The sequence below is a fragment of the Mastigoproctus giganteus genome, chromosome 10 (assembly GCF_048544385.1).
Source record: "Mastigoproctus giganteus isolate SK-2022 chromosome 10, ASM4854438v1, whole genome shotgun sequence".
Lineage (NCBI taxonomy): Eukaryota > Metazoa > Arthropoda > Arachnida > Uropygi > Thelyphonidae > Mastigoproctus > Mastigoproctus giganteus.
Window position 1 is genome coordinate 187,583,373 of NC_143584.1, and position 19,548 is coordinate 187,602,920.

General features: G+C 37.9%; 1 protein-coding gene across 4 annotated transcripts in view; it reads left to right on the forward strand.

Moving 5' to 3' along the window:
• The window catches only part of LOC150079651 (medium-chain acyl-CoA ligase ACSF2, mitochondrial-like), a 180,548-nt gene that overhangs the window by 66,319 nt on the left and 94,681 nt on the right, over positions 1 to 19,548 (forward strand). For all 4 annotated transcript variants that reach the window (XM_090383698.1, XM_090383699.1, XM_090383701.1 and 1 more), the window contains one exon: positions 10,373 to 10,426. In XM_090383698.1, the coding sequence (XP_090239824.1) occupies positions 10,373 to 10,426 (54 nt within the window). The remainder of the gene's footprint in view (positions 1 to 10,372; positions 10,427 to 19,548) is intronic.

Consider the following 19,548-nt stretch of genomic DNA (forward strand, 5'->3'; position numbering starts at 1 on the left):
CCGCCCCTCTGCGTTACCAGGCAATACTAGGTGGTAGATGACTCTCATCAACCAGTACGATACCACCACTTTGCTTATTTGAGGCTTGAAGTGGTGGTTGATGTTGTTGTTATTTGGTTTTTAGGAGCATTAGCAACTAAGGCCATATTGCTCCGGGGATATGCGGTGGTCATTCCCTGACCTTTCTGCATCCTCCGTATTTGGTGGTCACGGGCTCGAACCCTGGTCTAATCAAGAAGCATGTGCTATGCACTGCTGCTCCTGCCCACCTGGCTATGGAAGCGCCTTGAAGTGGTGGAACCCATGTTTAGTCTCCAGAGCTAAGTTCCGGTCAACCCTTCCCCACCTCTTCCATCATGCAGTATGCCTGATGACTTTTGAGGTTATGATGAACATCAAGGCGAGATCCAATCTTCCTTACATTTCGAGGGTACAGCTCTAAAACGGTGTTCGCAGGTCGGCCGCTAGTTAGTACACCAGACCGAACCTATTGGTAACTCTTTAGGAGGCTAGTGTATAATCGCGCTACCTCTTCTCTGCCAGATGGTGACTGGAGGGAGTCCGAGTAGTGTGTATGCAGGGAGCATTGTCAAGGCCACGTTATGTTAAGGATTGGGTATATTCTTACCATGTGTACGCCATATCAAAAATTTCATTACTTTATACAGCATGTCCCCCCCCACACTTTTTTTTTGACTATTAAATACACCATGAATTGTCAAACTAATATAGTAAGCTTATCTGCTAAAAGATCTAAACCTCCCAAACTCTCCCTAGTTCATTTCACAAATGTACGTCATCTTAGTTCTAATCTCAGTGATGTCCGTTTCCACTTACAGTCTGCCAAACCCCATGTACTTTTTCTGATAGAATCTCAGTTATCGGTTGATTCAACTACTGCTCATCTCAGTTGCCCAAACTATTCGCTGTATGATTCCTTTCACCTCAAAGGTGGTACTTGTGCATATGTCCGTTCCGATATTCCCTGTCAGAGACTTGATAATTTGGAATCTCCTCTTTTCGATCTTCTCTGGCTTAAAATCTCTCTACCTCATTGTGTAAAATTCATCTGTTGTCTCTACTGTTCTCCCAACTCCACTAATCACTTGGAACTCTTTGACTTCCTCTCTTTGCAACTTGACTTTCTCCAGTTCAACTTTCCTAACAGTGAGGTAATTTTCCTTGATGATTTTAATGCTCACAACTCCAGCTGGCTTCTGTTTTCTAGTCACACCGACCCAGTTGGTCGAGATGTTGAGGCTTTTGCAATTACTAATGACCTCGCACAGATTGTTCATTTACCTACCACTATACCGGACAATCCTAATCATACAGCCAACACACTTGATCCTTTTATCACAAACAACCTTTCTAAGTACACGGTCGAAGTGAGTGGTCTTTGATCACAATTTGGTGATTGTCTCTTCTCCAATGGAGCCTTTATCTCACGGCTATTCCCAACCTCGTGTTGTTTGGCATTACAAGGATGCAAAATGGGATGACCTGCGAGATTTCTTTTCTTATTTTCCTTGGTTGGATTATTGTTTCAAAATTTCTGATGGCAATGTTTGTTCAGATTGTGTCAGTGAAATTATTCTTGTAGGAATGGAGTCCTTTATTCCACACTCCACTTTTTTTAAAATCTTGTACTTTATCTAAACCTTGATTTTCCAATAAATGTGCTAAGGCTGTTCAAGAGAAGAACGTTGCATATCATAATTGGCTTGTTTCCAATTCTTTAGTTTCATTTTCTGCCTACAGCAAAGCTCACAACAATTGTAAACCAGTTATTAATCAGTCCAAACTAGATTCTGAACAGGCTAAGAGTAGAAAACTTGCTTCTTGACCTTATGGTAGCCGAGCATTCTGATCTCTTGCCAAAGCTATTGGCAGCAACTTTTGCCCATCTCTGCTCCCACCTCTGTCAAAACCAGATGGTTCTGTTGTCACTTCAGCCAAGGATAAAGCTGACCTGCTAGCAACCTATTTTTCTTCCAACTCATGTATTAATGATCTTGGTAAAACATTCCCAACCATTCCCAACATGCTCCATTAAATGCCTCCTGTGGTCTTCCTTCAGAAGGATTTTGACGAATCTTGATGTTAAGAAAGCTCCAGGTCCTCATGGTATTTCTCCACTTGTTCTCAAAACCTGTGCTCCTGAACTTCCTCCTGTTTTTTGCCGCCTTTTTTCACTTTCTTATTCGAAAGGTGTTTTTCCTTCTGCTTGGAAATTTGCTCATATCCAGCTGGTTCCTAAAAAGGGTGACAAATCCCTCCCATTCAATTATCGTCCCATTGCAATTACTTCTACTCTTTCTAAAGTAATGGAGAAATCAATTAACCGCCAACTCTTAAACTAGCTAGAAACCTTCCGTCTGATCTACGATATTGCCAGTATGGATTCCGTCAGTGTCGATCCACTGGTGATGTTCTGGCTTATGTTACCCATTTATGGACTAATTCAATGGAAAGGTTCGGTGAAACACAAGTAGTTGCCCTTGACATCTTAAAGGCTTTCGATCGTGTTTGGCATAAAGGTCTTCTAAACAAGCTTCCATCTTATGGTTTGCCAACTGTTTTTAGTAATTGGTTATCCAGTTTTCTCACTTTCTTATTCAAAAGGTGTTTTTCCTTCTGCATGGAAAAATGCTCATATCCAGCTGGTTCCTAAAAAGGGTGACAAATCTCTCCCATTCAATTATCGTCCCATTGCAATTACTTCTACTCTTTCTAAAGAAATGGAGAAATCAATTAACTGCCAACTCTTAAACTAGCTAGAAACCTTCCGTCTGATCTATGATATCGCCAGTATGGATTCCGTCAGTGTCGATCCACTGGTGATGTTCTGGCTTATGTTACCCCTTTATGGAATAATTCAATGGAAAGGTTCCGTGAAACACAAGTAGTTGCCCTTGACATCTTAAAGGCTTTTGATCGTGTTTGGCATAAAGGTACTCTAAACAAGCTTCCATCTTATGGTTTGCCAACTGTTTTTAGTAATTGGTTATCCAGTTTTCTCTGTGATCGCTCACTGAGGATGATGGTAGATGGCTCTCTGTCTTCTAACTTCTCCACTAATGCTGGTGTCCCCCAAGGTTCAGTTCTTTCCCCCACTCTTTTCCTCTTGTATATTAATGACCTTCTTCTATTGAGTGGAAATCCTATCCGTAGTTTTGCTGATGATAGCACATTGCATTACACTTTCCATTTTGAGAAACCTTGTCCTGCTCAATCAGCTTCAACTTCTTAAAAATCTGCTACCAATTCCTTAAATGCCGATCTTCAGGTAATTCTCCAGTGGGGCAAAGACAACTTAGTTGATTTCAATCCTTCTAAAACTCAGTCTTGTCTTATATCTCGCACAAAAGATTCTTCTGCTCCTATGCTTATCTTTAGTGACACTCCGATTTCTAGGCAAAATGATACATCTCTTTTGGGGATTACCTGACTTCTAATCTCTCTTGGCACAAGCATATTACAAATATTGCTTCCTCTGCATCTAAAAAACTTGATTTTCTCTTTCGCTCTTGGCGTTACTTTTCTTCCAAACAGCTGTTCACTCTGTACAATTTCATTACCACAAGAATGCAGCATTTTCACTGCAGAACTCTATGCCATTAAGATGGGTTTGACCTTACTTGCTCATGTTTTCACTCCGAAGACTATTATCTATACAGACTCCTTGAGTGCAGTGACAGCCCTCCAAGGCAATTCTCGCTCTCCACATCCACTAATAAATCAAATAAGAACTCAAATATCCGAATTTCATAACAATAGGCAGACTGTCACATTCTGTTGGATTCCAGGGCACACTGGAATACCAGGAAATTTGAGTGCAGATAAAGCAGCAAGAAACCCCACTGATAATAACCACATCCGGATTCCTTATACAGACTACAAATCAATCATACGCCGCATTTGCAATGAAAAATGGCGAGAAATTTGGCATAATCAGGTAAATAACAAGTTACGAAATATAAAACAGAATCCACAGCTATGGAAATCTAGTTTCCGTTCAAACAGACATGAAGAGGTTGTGCTTGCCAGAGCATGTATAGGTCATACCCAACTTACACATCACTATTTATTGCGAGGAAATAATCCACCACTGTGCTTCCACTGTAATTCAACGCTAACCATAAAACATATTCTTATAGAGTGCACTCACTATCAGTATGCCAGAAACACATCATTCCGATCCCTATCAAATTTAAATGAACCTCTTCAAATTAGACATATGATTGGAGACAACTCCAATTTACCTGAGTTTTTCCACTATCTAAAACAGATTAATATATTTATGCTCCTATAAACCCTTTTTATTAATCCTTACTGTGTCTCTCGACAAGAACAGGCGCAATATGGCCAAAGTAGCTCTTGCGCCAAAAAAACCCAACAACAACAACAACAACAACTCTGTACAAATCGCAAATCCACCCTACCATGGAATATTTTTCCCACATCTGGGACGGTTCCCCCGAAACTTCTCTCAGGCTTCTAGATTCCATTCAGAAGAGGGCAGTTAGGTTAATTAATGACTCCTCTCTAAAAGTGTCTCTCCACTTGCTGTCTCATAGGCATTCTGTTTCTGCTGCATGCCTTTTCTACAGATACTTCCATGGGCACTGTTCTTCTGAATTGGCTTCTATAATTCCCGCTCTCTCTCTCTTTCAAACAGTCCGAACATGTGCCACCACAAGCCAACATCCATTTACTGTCCAACTTCAAACTCACAGGACCAACTTTTCATCTTCCTCGTTTATTCATTCAACTGCCGTTTTCTGGAATAACCTTCCTTCATATGTATTTCCTGAAAATTACAGTCTACAGAAGTTCAAGTCTAATGTCAACAAATATCTTCTTTCATCTTCTCAACCTTCAACCCAAGCAAAGTACTAAGTACTATAGGTTCTAATACCTCTCGTGTTTGGGGTTTTCATAAAAAAAAAATAAAATAAAATAAAAACATCCTATAAAGAGAGAAATGTCACTCTTTTTTTGCATGGATTCTTAAAGACAAATGTGATCATTAATACAAGTGCTGGATTGTTTTCTACATTTCCAATTTTAAAATAAAGATTTTTTGTGTAGTTTGTTGGATTTATAGAATTCCAGATTATAAAATGCTAGATTTTACAGAGTTTAATGTATTAGGATATTGATTTAATGTGATCTCAATCACTGACAGAGTTTTTTAATTTGCCAATTAGCTAAAATCCTAAGCCAGTATCCCATGAAGGCAACTGCTATATCTTAAACAGTGGACAATAACAGTAGTTGGCAAAATATAATACTCCATTACTTTTTATAATAATCAGTTTCAGTCATATAAAGTGGCTGACTGATATGGTGTACATCAGAGGTGTCAAACACATGGTCTGCAACACTCCCAACTATGGCCTGAATCAGATTAAAATGTAATTGGGAAATATTCAACAAAATAATAAAAATACAATAAAACATGGATAATATTTCATTTTAAAACTAAAAATCATAAAATTCTCTTTTGACCTTGGTTTAAGCATGCCCTTTAATACGGTGACTACCAAATACGAGTTAACTCACATTTGCCGATTTGGTCAGGACTCTGCATACGAGTTAACTTGGACTGGTATGACTTGCCTTTCAGGTGCAGATACCAGTATATTCATAGCAAATACCTACAATGGATGGATAGTGGACTTCTGGGATAAGAATGAAAAATCAACCACGGCATCAGAAAACAGAAAATTTATTCACAAAAAAAAAAATTTTATTCACAAATACATAAAGAAAAGTGTATTACTAAAACTTACGAAAATAATATTGTTTATTTGTGATATTTCTTGAAACATTCTTCTACACAAAGAGCTGGTATCTCTTGGCACACTGGACAATAATAACGTGTTTCACGACGTTTTTTATTTCTTGTACATACTTGACACAGCTTACTTAGGCTTGTTTTTTTTACAGTTGGTGGTATAGCCTCTGAATAATGAATTTCACATTCAGACGTGAAAATTCTAAATGTTCCAAATCTGTTTTGGAACGTTTAGAATTTTTTCTCCGATCAAAGATTCAATGAATGTTTCTCCGAATTTCAGATATTTTATGGTGGAACCCATATGGTAACTTGATGGAAAAAGGATGTATGCGTTATGTATATATATTTCTATATGTAAGGCAATTTTTTTCGGCCATCTCATGGTTTTTCTTAGGGCTGAATAATACAAGAGCATTTGATCCGATCAATCTATGCCGGACATTCTGCTGTTGTAATCTCGAATTTGTTTGGTTTTATCGAAATTTTTCCATTCCGGTTGTGTACCTCGACCATTTCCACAACGTGTATGTTAGAAATAGCAAGAATTTCTTTTACCCCTCCACTTGCATACTACAACAGGGCCATTTCATTGCCATGCAACTTCCCCTTTCTTCAATTTTTGCGTCACCAAATCTTTTGGATTTTCTTTTCTGTTGGTGCATAATGTTCCACATACATAAGTTTTTCGAGCAGACAACAATTTCGTCAGAACAACAGAATTATAAAAATTGTCCATATACAATACATATCCCTTGTCTTAGTCCTCAAGCAAGTATAGCACAATTTCAGCAGTATGGCCTATGTTTTGTTCCATTTCTTCTGATTTACCGGAGTAAATTTTTATTTTCATAACAAGGCTGTTGGACTTGCACAGTTCGTAAAGTTTGATTCCATATTTGTGCTTTTTATTTTTTTATGTACTGGTGGAAATTCGGCCTCCCATGCCACAACATCATCGACTCATCAGTACAGATGTTTTTATTGCACATAACATTATTGAAATGATTCAGATAGCCTGTCAGCAGATTGTAATGAATTAGCTGCAAAGTGAAAATATCGTCATATCAGCTGGAATCTATTTCGACTCATAAATGGTTGCCAAAACAACATTGTAGAATGCACTTGTACTCCAGTAATGCTTTATTGAAGGAAAAGAACAAGGACCCATTTGTAACAAAAGTCCAAGAAACACTTTCATTTCTGAGATGTCAGTGCCCTTCCATCTTGATGACCTGACAGATTTTCACAATTGTTCACATTTTTCAATTTCTTGCAAAGCGTATAAATTAGCTTGTTCAACTAATAATGTAAGAAACTCTTCCTAAAAATATAGGCCTACCAATTTTTCTAGACTAAATTCTGTTGCTGTTGTGTCCATTTTCAAACCAACTTTTTCTTCAAAAATAAATTGTGGAGGATCTTGTGCTATTTCATTCCACAAATGATGACATACTTGCTTGCGGAGAATAAGGATTATCTTAAGGCTGGGAGCTGGCTTCATCTTCACTATCCCACTTGAATCGTCAGAAGGTTCATAATTGTCACTATCGGAACCGGAACTGTATGGCTCATCAAAAAGCTCTTCAAATTCCTAGTCACTCATATTAGTATAGAGCTCAAGCTCTTCTTTGGTCAGTGGTCTCTTCTTATCCGTGTTTTAGTACTTTTTTTTTGTAAAAAAAAAAAAAAAAAACTTAAAAGTACTAAATACAATGTACACGACAAAATCTGTGTCACTACTGCCGATTTATGCACAGTGCTGACTTATTCATCGAATTCTGCGAGTTACAACACATCTGAGTTAATCGAGTTAACTCATAGTTGGCTGCCGCAAAGAATTTTCTTTTACATACGGCAACTACGAGATAATTTGTGAAGCTTTTTTTTACAACAAGCTTTTTTTTATGAGTTTCGGTGATGAATATATATTATAATTTGGGTTTTGAATAATTTAACATGCCTAACTCAAATTAGCGTCGGAGACCTATTTACCCAAATAAGCCTTGATAGTCAACGTGTTAAGTAGGTAAGGCAGCACTTCCCCCTTTCTGACTGCTGTTCCCCTCACAGAATGTTATCTTTTGTTCTTATTTGCCAAGACATTTTGATGAAATGCGCATGTTTGCCGCAAGAATCTTAGCTATGTTTGGTAGTACACACCTTTGCGAGCAGTTATTTTCACTCTTGAAGATAATTAAAACTTCACATAGGATGAGATTAACAAGTGAGCACTTATCATCCGTACTGAAAACTGCATTATCACAAAAGCTTTTACCTGATATTGATAAAATAGTTTCTATTTCAATTCCTACTATTAGTTCACACTCTGTTATTGTTATTTGGTTTTTAGGAGCATTAGCAACTAAGGCCATATTGCTCCGGGGATATGCGGCGGTCATTCACTGACCTTTCCGCATCCTCCGTATTTGGTGGTGACGGGCTCAAACCCCGGTTTAATCAAGAAGCGTGTGCTACGCACTGCTGCTCCTTCCCACCTGGCTACGGAGGCACACCAGTTCACACTCTCCCTATATATATTTATATATCTTGTTCAAATTTTCAATCATTAATAAAATACTTTTTATTCATCCACTCAAGTTCAAATACATTTTTTTAAACTTGTAGTGGATGACACTTGATGTTAATACAGTTTTTTCAAATATTAATTCATTAATTAAATTTAATTAATTAATTTTAGTTTTATATGGGAGAAAAAAATTTCTCTTATATAAGATATTTAGCAGGATATAAATTTAGGAATAAATACTGTCAGTGGCGAAACGTGTAGATCGCTGGAAAAAAATTTCTTTTTCAGATTCTTTTTCATTCTGGGTTCTAGTCTGAGTCAAGGAGGGAACAAAATGGAAAATGAAACATGTGAATAAAAATAATAGTTCAACACCATATATAGAAAGGAAAATGGAAAATTGCAAGGAAATTCGCTTTCTATTTTGCCACTTAATATTGTGATTCTGTCATATGTATATACATATTTATATTAATTGTAATTATTTAATAAAAAGTAACTAAAATAAAATTTTTCTTTGTTGACCTAAGTAGGAATTGACTGTAAAATTTTTTTTTTATATTACTTGTTTATCAATATGATAAAATAGAAATAAATTAGAATATGATATTGATAAAATAGAAACTTAGCACAAAAGATGCCAAGTTTCTAGCAAATGATATTAAATTAATTTTGAATCTCTTTGTTGTGATATCTTTTGTAGTGATTTTGAATCTATTCGATATTAAAACATAAAATTGTTTCTTTTTATCTATATTTCCTATCTAATTTGTATGCATGTATGTGTTAACGATAAATATAAATACGGCCGCCTCCGTAGCCAGGTGGGAAGGAGCAGCAGTGCGTAGCACACTCTTCTTGATTAGACCGGGGTTCAAGCCCGTCACCACCAAATACGGAGGATGCGGAAAGGTCAGGGAATGACCACCACATATTCCCGGGGCAATATGGCCTTAGTTGCTAATGCTCCTAAAAACCAAATAACAAACAAACAAACAAATATAAATACATATAAATATTGAAAACCAATTCGTTTTTAAGTCAAGTCAATATGCGGCCCGCACCGATCCTCATATAAGGTTTAGTGGCCTCCATTCCTATTTGAGTTTGACAACTATTATGTACATCATTCATTTGAAGAGATTAATGTTTAGGGTGACAGTTAATGCACTGCACGGATGTTTATTGGGGTGCTTGGAGCCAAGGATCCTTTCTGTTGCTAGGTTTCTCTTAAGTAGATAAATTTATGCAGTTTACCTTATTGCACAAACGTCACTTCATGTTAATAATAGGACTTAGCATTAGTAGAGGCATATGATACAAGAAAGCAAGCTTATACAGCATCAGCCAAAAAAAAAAAAAAAAAAAAAAAAAAACCCTCTTCCCATTTCACTGATCCATTCATTCCAAATGTTTGTCTAGTTCTGTCTTGAATTTATTTAAGCTATCAACTTCCAGTTGTGAACTTCCAACTTCAACTTGTGTGAATTTAAGGCATATATATTTCCAAAACAATCTTTCCCTGATGTTCCTTGTTCTTCTTTCTAGAGGTTGTGTGGAAAAAATTGATGCAGAATTATTATTTTTTTCTTTTTTGCATTCTAAAAAAAGTTGGCTTTTTACCTAGTTTTGATCAGTATAGCCAACCACTGTTCCAACAGTACAAGTAATAGGAGCCAGCCATATTACACCTGGGATTGACTTCAAATTGATTGCAGCTGTAGTTTATTTACACCTGATTTAAAGTAATTGCTGCTGTACTGTACTCATGAGTGATCTAATGCAGTGGTACAGGATTTATGTGTCTAATTATGGCTTATGTTTTCCCAATTATGGCTTATGTTTTCCCAATCACTATGTTGCTTAGCTGAGGATATCAGTCCTGCTGAACACCATTGTCAGACTATGTCACACAAAGAACATGTCAACACAAAATTTTAATCTAGTGGTTCTCATTTAAAAAGAAAACGATTTTATTTGTTAAGACTCCATGAAAATGAATTATATATTTTAATATTAACCTGTTTTGTTTATTACAGGTAACTTTGAATCCTGCCTATCAAGCTCAAGAAATTGCTCACTGCTTAAAAAAAGTAAATACATATTTGTTTTGGTTTGGAATTTGGATCATTATATATATATATATATGATTTTCTCTAATGCAACCAAGATTTAATTCATTAATTAAATTAAATAATATAATGAAAAATGATTCTTTGCAAGATGGATTTTATCACCAAATTTTTTTTCTGAGAACAAACTGTTTTCAAAAATATTTTTAAATCACATCTGGAACTAATTTCTTGTACTAATCGGTACTGAATTACAGTAATGCCATGATTATGACATTGGTTAGTGCATTTGCATCATTACTGCATACTGTACAAAACCAAAGTTTGTTAATGCACAAACTTCAGTTTGTCTAAAAAAAATTCTAAAATAATGTAGTAATGATGCAAATGCAATAACCAATGTTGTAGTTTGAATTTTGCATAGTTTGAGGCTTTCTGCCCTAAAATATTATTATTATTATACTAACACCATGATTAAAATTAAAAATATGAACTTTATTTTCTGTTTTTAAATGTATAAATCCAGGGGATACAACTTATGTTTTAGAGGATCTTCTCTCTTTATTATATGTACTGTCCTTTCCTTGGATTCCAACTCTTATTGGATTGGCTTCTTCCTGATTGAATGCTAGAATAAGATATATAGGAATCATATGTGTCAAGTTTTTCCAGATAATGCTCTATTCTGCATTTTGCAAATTTCAGTCTGAGTTCAGTTGGGTTATTTAAGATTAATACCAAAGCAACTAATTGCTATATAGCATCAGTATACACTGAAAGGACAGAATTCATGGGATGCCTGGTTCCTGGGCAATGCAATGCTGTCACTCCTATCACTAGTGGATGAACCTACTGCTTGGCAGGTATATAGGTACACTGCATTCGCGTAGACGGTAATTCGATGTCAGTGTGAATAAACATTGTGAGATAACCGACTTTGAAAGAGGAATGATAGTGGGTTTCCGACACATGGGTCACTCTATCTAGGCAGTGGTACAGAAATTGCACTATCTCCATTCGACAGTATCATATCAAGAGTGTATCGGGAATATGCCATTTCTGGAATAACATCTCATCGTGGACAGCGCTGTGGGCGGCGAAAGGTGGTGGATGAATGTGAGGATCAAAATCTTTATCGCATTGCTTCAGCCAACCAGATAGCGATGGTGGCACAAATCACCACTGACTTCGACAAGGGAGGTGCCAGAAACATCTCCACCAAGACCATCAGGTGAACATTAGCCACAATAGGTTATGGAAGCTGCCAACCCACCAGAGTCCCATTGCTAACACCACGACACAGGACTCTGTGCCTCAACTGGGAAAAAGAACATCAGTACTGGATCTTGGATGATTGGAGATGGTTCTCCTGTCCGATGAGTCCCATTTCAAGTGGATGGGAGGGTGCTTATCCAGCAGAAACTGCACGAAGCTATGCACCCGTCATGTCAACAAGGAACTGTTTGAGCAGGTGGATGGTCAGTAATGGTCTAGAGCATGTTCAAATGGCACACGTTAGGACCTCTGGTACATCTAGACACATCTCTGAATGGTCCAGGTTACGTGTCCGTCCTTGCAGACCCTTCACGGTCATTGTGCACCCACAGGGCAATGGACTCTTCTAGCAGGACAATGCACCTCCCCACAGAGCCATGGTGACTAGAACATGGTTCAAAGAGCATTCTGCAGATTTTACCACCATGGAATGGCCTCCCCATTCATCAGACATGAACCTCTATGGAGCATCTTTGGGATGCTGTGGAAAGGTCCATTCGAGCTTTGGATCTTCCACCCAGGAATACGATGGGGTTATGGACAGCCATGCAACAGGCATGGATGGAAATACCTGTAGAATGCTTTCGTGGACTCAATGCCTCGCTTTGTGACTGCCCTTATCTGGGTGAAAGGTGGGCCTACCTGTTACTAGGTAGGTACTTGTGATTTCTGTCCACTCAGTGTATAATTTTGACAACTGCATATATTATTAGACCTTTGAACTTATGTGGGAGGAAAAACTATACCTCTACCAAAGATCAGCTAACTACAGTCTACAAAAAAGTGTTTATTAAGAATTCCTTTGATCTAACTTTGGAGCTTTTTTTCAGATGGGTGAAAAGTGACATTTAAAATAGAAAAATGAAGTTAGTATATATAATCAATATGTTATTTTCATAAGGTAATGTCATTTAAAGACTGATTTAAGTGCACCACTTATATTATATTCCAAAATTTGAGTGTGTGTGTGGTGGGAAAGCAGTTTTATCATAAGAGTTTTTGTAGACCCTTTGTGGTCCATTTCTCAGATGGCTGAGGTGTTGGTAAGTACTGATAATAGGGTATTGTTTTAATAAAAGTAGCAAGTTTAGCTACTGTATGGTATGGTTCAGCTTTGAAGAAAATTCAGATATATAAGTTAAATTCCCATACCATCTGAATGGAAATGGCATTGATGAATGTGAACCTTCATTGACCAGCCTCCCACCAACCTATGACATGGACCAAATATGTGGAGAGTCCACCATTTTTTTTTTTTGATCTCCAACTTTGCTTCCAAAATATGCTTTTTTTTTATTCAATGGTAAACACTTTCTTTTGGGATTTAAAAGTAAATTCCCTGCACACTTAACAAAATAAATGAAGATTATCAGTTACTTTCAAGGCATTATGTGTAATGTTAAATAGTTACTTGTTCTGCACCAGAGAACAACTGAATAAAAATTAAAACTAATGTACAATGGGCAGTAAGAAAGCTATAAGATAGCTGGTTGGATGTGAGGGAATTTTTCAACCAATCAATGCATGACATGACAATCTTCAGATAAATAGTTTAGCATTAGCATTAGCATTAGCATTAGCAGAGGCATATGATGCAAGAAAGCAAGCTTATTCAGCATCAGCCAAAAAAAAAAAAAAAAAACCCACTCCCATTTCACCCCTCCGTTCGTTCGAAATACCTGTCCAGTTGAGCTTTAAATTTGTTTAGGCTATCAACTTCAACAACAAGTGATGGAAGTCGGTTCCACCAACCAACCACCCGCTGGCCAAAGGCAAATTTCCGCACATCTATCCGACATCCGTCCTTCCTCAATTTGAATTTATGCCCTCTGAGATGATTATTCTGAGAAAGATGAAGAATCCCATTGGCATTGAGCATGCTCAAACCATTCAAAGCCTTATACACCTCTATCAGATCACCTCGCCGGTGCCTAGTTTCCAAACTCTGTAATTTGCAAAACTTAAGCCTTTCTTCGTAAGAGCAACCCTTTGTTCCATTTACTAATCTTGTTGCCCTTCTCTGTACCCGTTCCAGCAGCTCTACATCCTTCTTGAAATGAGGCCTCCAGACCTGTATACAGTACTCAAGATGTGGCCTTACCATTGCCTTATACAAGGGAATAATCACCTCCTTATCCCTGCTAGAAAAATTCCTGTATATCCTTGACAAGACACCATGAGCTACTCTTGCAGCTCGTCTGCACTGCTCAGAGAACTTCATATCTGCCTGCACAATTACCCCCAGGTCCTTTTCATTCTCCACCACTGTCAGTGTAGTACCGCAGAGCTGATACGTTGCTCTGGGGTTACTGTTTCCCATATGCAGCACTTTACATTTGTCGATGTTAAACCTCATTTGCCACCTCTCAGCCCATCTGTTCAACCTTTCCAGATCCTGTTGCAGCAGCATAGCGTCAGTATTGTCCTTAACGACCCTGCTAACCTTTGTATCATCTGCAAACTTGGACATTAAACTTGATATCCCATCATCAATATCATTCATAAACACCGAAAACAACAACGGACCCAACACTGAACCTTGAGGAACTCCACTAATAACATTAGTCCACGTTGAGCAGTGTCCATTGATTACCACTCTCTGTCTTCTGCCACTCAACCATCCCCTTATCCATAGCAGCAATTTGCCTCCAATGCCACACTGCTCCAATTTGTGCAGCAGTCTTCCATGTGCAACAGTATCAAAAGCCTTTCTAAGATCCAAATATATAATATCAAAGTTATTCCCTGCATCCAGTTCTTTTGTGACTACATCATAGTATCCAATCAATTGGTCAGGCAAGACCTGCCCTTAACAAAACCATGCTGCGTCTGAGCTATAACTGAATTCTTGTCTAGATGATCCTGCAGTGCTTCTTTAACCAGTGCCTCCATTAATTTACCTGGAACAGAAGTTAAACTAACAGGTCTATAATTACTTGTGTCAGCCTTTGATCCTCCTTTATGAATTGGGGTTACATTTGCACATCTCCAGTCTATGGGTACCTCCCCTGAGTCCAAAGAAGCTCTCATAATTATGGCTAGGGGTTTGCATACTTCCTTTGCTGCCTCCTTTAATATAACTGGATAGATCCCATCCACCCCAGGTGCCTTTTTTATGTTTATCCTCAACAATCTCTCCTCCACTTTCCTCTCAGTTATTACAAAATCATCCAGCTCACTGCCAATGTTTACTTTACCTACATCATTCTCCTTCCTGAATAACTCCTCATGCGTGAATGTAGATGCAAAATACTCGTTTAGATTGTTAGCCACCTGAGCAGGATCCTCAACTGTTGAACCATCAATATCCAGTGGACCAATCTGATTCATCCCTTTCCTTTTCGAGTTCAAGTATGTAAAGAACTCTTTTCTGTTTTTCTTTGCATCCTTTGCCAAGGATTTTTCATAGTCTGCCTTTGCCTGCCTAATCTCCTTTGTGACTTGGTTACAGATCAACTTATATCTATCATAGGCTTCCATGTCACCCATTAATTTGTATGTATCCCATGCATTTTTCTTCTCTGCCACATGTCTCATTAGTTCATCTGACAACCATTTAGGCCTAAACCTTGAACAATATTTCTTAGTTGGTATGTAAAGCCTGGTAGCCTCCAAGATTAGTTCCTTGAATGCTTCCCATTTTGAGTTTGCTGTTGGTAACATCATCAGTTGGTCCCACTGTATAGAATTTAAATACTGTCTCAGACCATCATAGTCGCCTTTACGAAAACAAAAACCCTTCCCTTTACCTCTGATGGTAGTTACCTCTTTGAGTAAATCCCACTTCAACACACTGTGATCACTGCCACCTAGTGGTTCATTTATCTGCAGGTTCTTAATGCATGAAGAATCACTACTGATAATCAGATCAAGAGTATTGCTCCCTCTTGTTGCCTCACGAACATGCTGATGTAGAAAACAATCATCCAATAAATCCACAAAAGCCTTGCTAGTGTGCGAGTGACCAATCCACAAATTCCAGTCAATATCTGGGAAATTAAAGTCCCCCATTATAAGACTCTCTGATTTACTGGCCCACTCTATTTCCCTGTACAATATCTTATTATACTCATCAGAGTCATTAGGCCTATAGCACACTCCTACTCTCAATTTTGATTTTCCTATGCTTATGTCACACCAAACTGACTCGACACTGCCCTGTCCATCGATGTCGACTGGCTTCACTTCCTTGGACTTTATGTGTTTCTTAATTAATAGCATAACCCCTCCTCCCCTCCTGTCCTGTCTATCCTTTCTATACACATTGTATTCCCCAAATTCCAGTTCCGCATTACTTATATCTGTGTGACACCATGTCTCTGATATCCCAACAATATCTGCCTTTGATGTTTTGAGCAATACCTCAAATTCATCAAATTTATTTACCAAACTCCTAGCATTGGTGTACACGCAGGTATACATGCACCTGTTTCTATTCTTAGCTACTCTAACACAACCCATGTGTTTACTTGTACCGCAATGACTACCAGCAGTCTCTGAAATATCCTGCATCTTGTTTTTCAGACTTCTGCTCATTTCAATAGAAGCAGTGCAAGAATCACTTCCACCTCTGTCACTGGCTACTGTTAATCTATTAGTCCTTGTATCCCCCCCCAACTAGCAGTTTTCCGACCCACCTAACACTGCCTCGACAGCATCAGCAAAAATTCTTGCACCCTTTCTATTTAAGTGTATCCCATCCCTGTAGAAGCAATCTCTCCTGTTAACAAGTACAGTCCAGGCTGAAAAAAATTCTACCCCTTGAGCCTTGCACAATCCCTCCAGGGCCGAATTGATCGACAAGGCTCTCATCATATACTCCCTCCTATCGTGTCTGGGCAGAATTGCAGACACTTTCAAGTTCAACCCTAATTCACAGCTTTTTTTCAACAGTGACCTGTACTTGCTAAGTAATTCCGCCGGTCTCCTACTCTTAATATCATTAGTGCCAACATGTACAACTATATCACCTTTTGTGCCCTTAAAAGATGATATCCGCTCTACAACGTCATCAACCTTTGCCCCTGGCAGACATACCCTGGTCCTATTCCACCTATCCTTTTTACAAAGTATGTTCCCCGTTTCCCTGACAATAGAGTCACCAACAACTACTAGTTCCTGTGGGACCAGCGCATTCTGCCTAGGGGGCTGCTTCTGTGTTGCCTGATGACCAAGTGCAAGCTCTGGCGTTGATGTGGGCAGCTGAGAGCTTGATGGGCCCCTCAATTTATTACCTTCGAGGGCATCCACCCTGTCCTTCAAGCTCTCATAAAGGCCCATAACAACGCTGAGTTGTCGCCTGATTTCCTTGCACTCCTTACATCGTGCACACACAAAGACATCCCCCTTGGCAGTATCATGTCCCGTACCCGACTGCTCCGCAAACATCAAGCAAACAGTGCATTTTAATAGACTGTGATTCAGAGGGCAACTGCCCCCCTCAGTTCTCCCCTGAACCACAGCACTCCCATTAGCTTGAGCCTTTTGCTTTGCTGCTCTGGTCAGAGTCATGATTCCGATTTAATTCAATAAAATTCAAAACAAAAATTAAATCCTTAAGTTATATCCCAAAACAGTTATGTTTTAGTTATGTTTGGCATTACATTAACTAATAGCTGCATGCTTATACTTTCTAAGCCATATCTTTGTGAAATATAACTTTTTTTTTTAACTTTTTTTAAAAGAAATCCCAAATGTTTTTTCCAGAAATATGGCAAACAACTAAACATTTTTCATTAACATTTTCTTAATCAGGGCATAAAAATGCACTAAAATCATCCTCCTTATTCTAAGGAGAAAATTGCTGTTCTAGTTTAATTTCACCTTTATTCATCTTTTCACATTTTCAGTAATGTTTACAGGCATAAATGCACTTTAAAAATGTGAAATTTCATAATTTTGTTTAAAGAATTTTCGGCTAAGGTAAAGAAAGCCTGCATGAGAAGCACGCAAAAGTTCGATGAAACTTTGCCATAATGGCATTTGTATTGTTGCCTGCTCGGTAAACAGACGGTAGGTGTTATCGGTCTGGAGTAGAAGTTGAATCCCATGAGAGCTTGAAACCCTCCCGAAGTGGAGGGGGGTAACCTGACCTTTTTTCTTTAGAATCACTAATTGAATTAACTAATTGAATCACAGAGTCATATTGGAAGTTCTGACATCGTAAAAAATGTTCGTAATGTAGTTTCACCAGTAAACTTTTTCGAAGTTTGCCGTGCTTCTCATGTGGGCTTCCTTTGCCTTTTTTTTTTTCTTAATAAACAATTTAGCCACTAGTTCACCAGTGATTTTAAAGAAAAAAGGTCCGGTTACCCCCTCCACTTCGGGAAGGTTTCAATCTTCCATGGGATTCAATTTCTACTCCTGACCGATAATACCCACTGTACGTTTACTGAGCGAGCAACAATACAAATGCTAAGGATTGAATATACGCACCTAACCCATATGTTTCTACTCGTGGGGAATGACCCACCTCTATGCATGCATTGTACACTACCGCTTACAGTCAAGCATATACTTTTAGATTGCCCTCACTATTCCCATTTCAGAAGTACTTTCCACTCTCAATCACAACTGCAAGAACCGTTATCGCTTAACCACATGATTTGTAATAGTGCTAACCTAGCTACACTCTATACCTTTCTGAAGCAAATACATATATATGAATTCCTCTGATGCCAAAATGGAACCCATTATATTACTTTAGGATAATAATATAGGACCTGGCACATTTTGGCCTTAGCTGCCCTTGTGCCCTTAAACACCAATACCAATACCCAATACAAATGCCGTTACGGCAAAGTACTTTTACCGGTAAATTTCATTGAACTTTTGCATGCTTCTTGTGCAGGCTTTAATTACCTTCGCCGAATTTTCTTATTTGTATTGTTATACTAAACAAGGATGATATACCATACATTTGAATTTGTAAGATATCTCAACCTTGGTTTGGGAAGAGAGGTATACTTCAAACTCCTTTATTTTGAATTAAGCAATTTTTGGGCCCTCTCAGTTTAAATTGGTGCCTCCGTAGCCGGATGGGCAGGAGCAGCAGTGCGTAGCACATGCTTCTTGATTAGACCGGGGTTCGAGCCCGTGACCACTAAATACGGAGGATGCGGTAAGGTCAGGGAATGACCACCGCATATCCCCGGAGCAATATGGCCTTAGTTGCTAATGCTCCTAAAAACCAAATAACAAACAATCTCAGTTTCAAATTGAAACTCGTATTTGAAGAATAAAAGATAAGATATTTCCAATGTCCATTATTGTTCCATTCTGCACTCCTGTCTTTAAAAATTAAGTTAGAGCTGCTGTTATGATTAATTAAATTTCTAAATAATATTTTTAAGTAACTGCTTTTGGTGTCCCAAAGTAACCTAAATTCCAGTTGAAGAATTAGATTTTTAGAACAGTTATACAACTTTTTTTAAAAAATTTTTTAATTAAACTACTTTTTATTTTATAAAACTTAATATGCTGTTAAGTGTAATATACTGTATAATATAATACTGTGTACAGTAATTGAATCAATATTCATTTATTATATATTATAAATGAATATTGATTTCATTCACTGTATATTATATACAGTGAATGTGTTATCCATTTATCACGTAATGCATTTGTTATATCAGGGAAAAAAACAAAAAGCAGTTTAAGGTCACTCACTTGGCTTCCCACTCCATACTAATGCTATGTTAGAGAAGCTTAATGAGTGACCTTGCACTGTCTGTTGTTTTTCTCCTTGTTATAAGTGGTGTGTACGAATGTGACTATGACAAAATCATGTAATCTCATCAGGTACAGAGTGAAATATTTTTACACTGGTGGCAGAAGGCACTTTTGTTGTGACAGTAGTAATATTT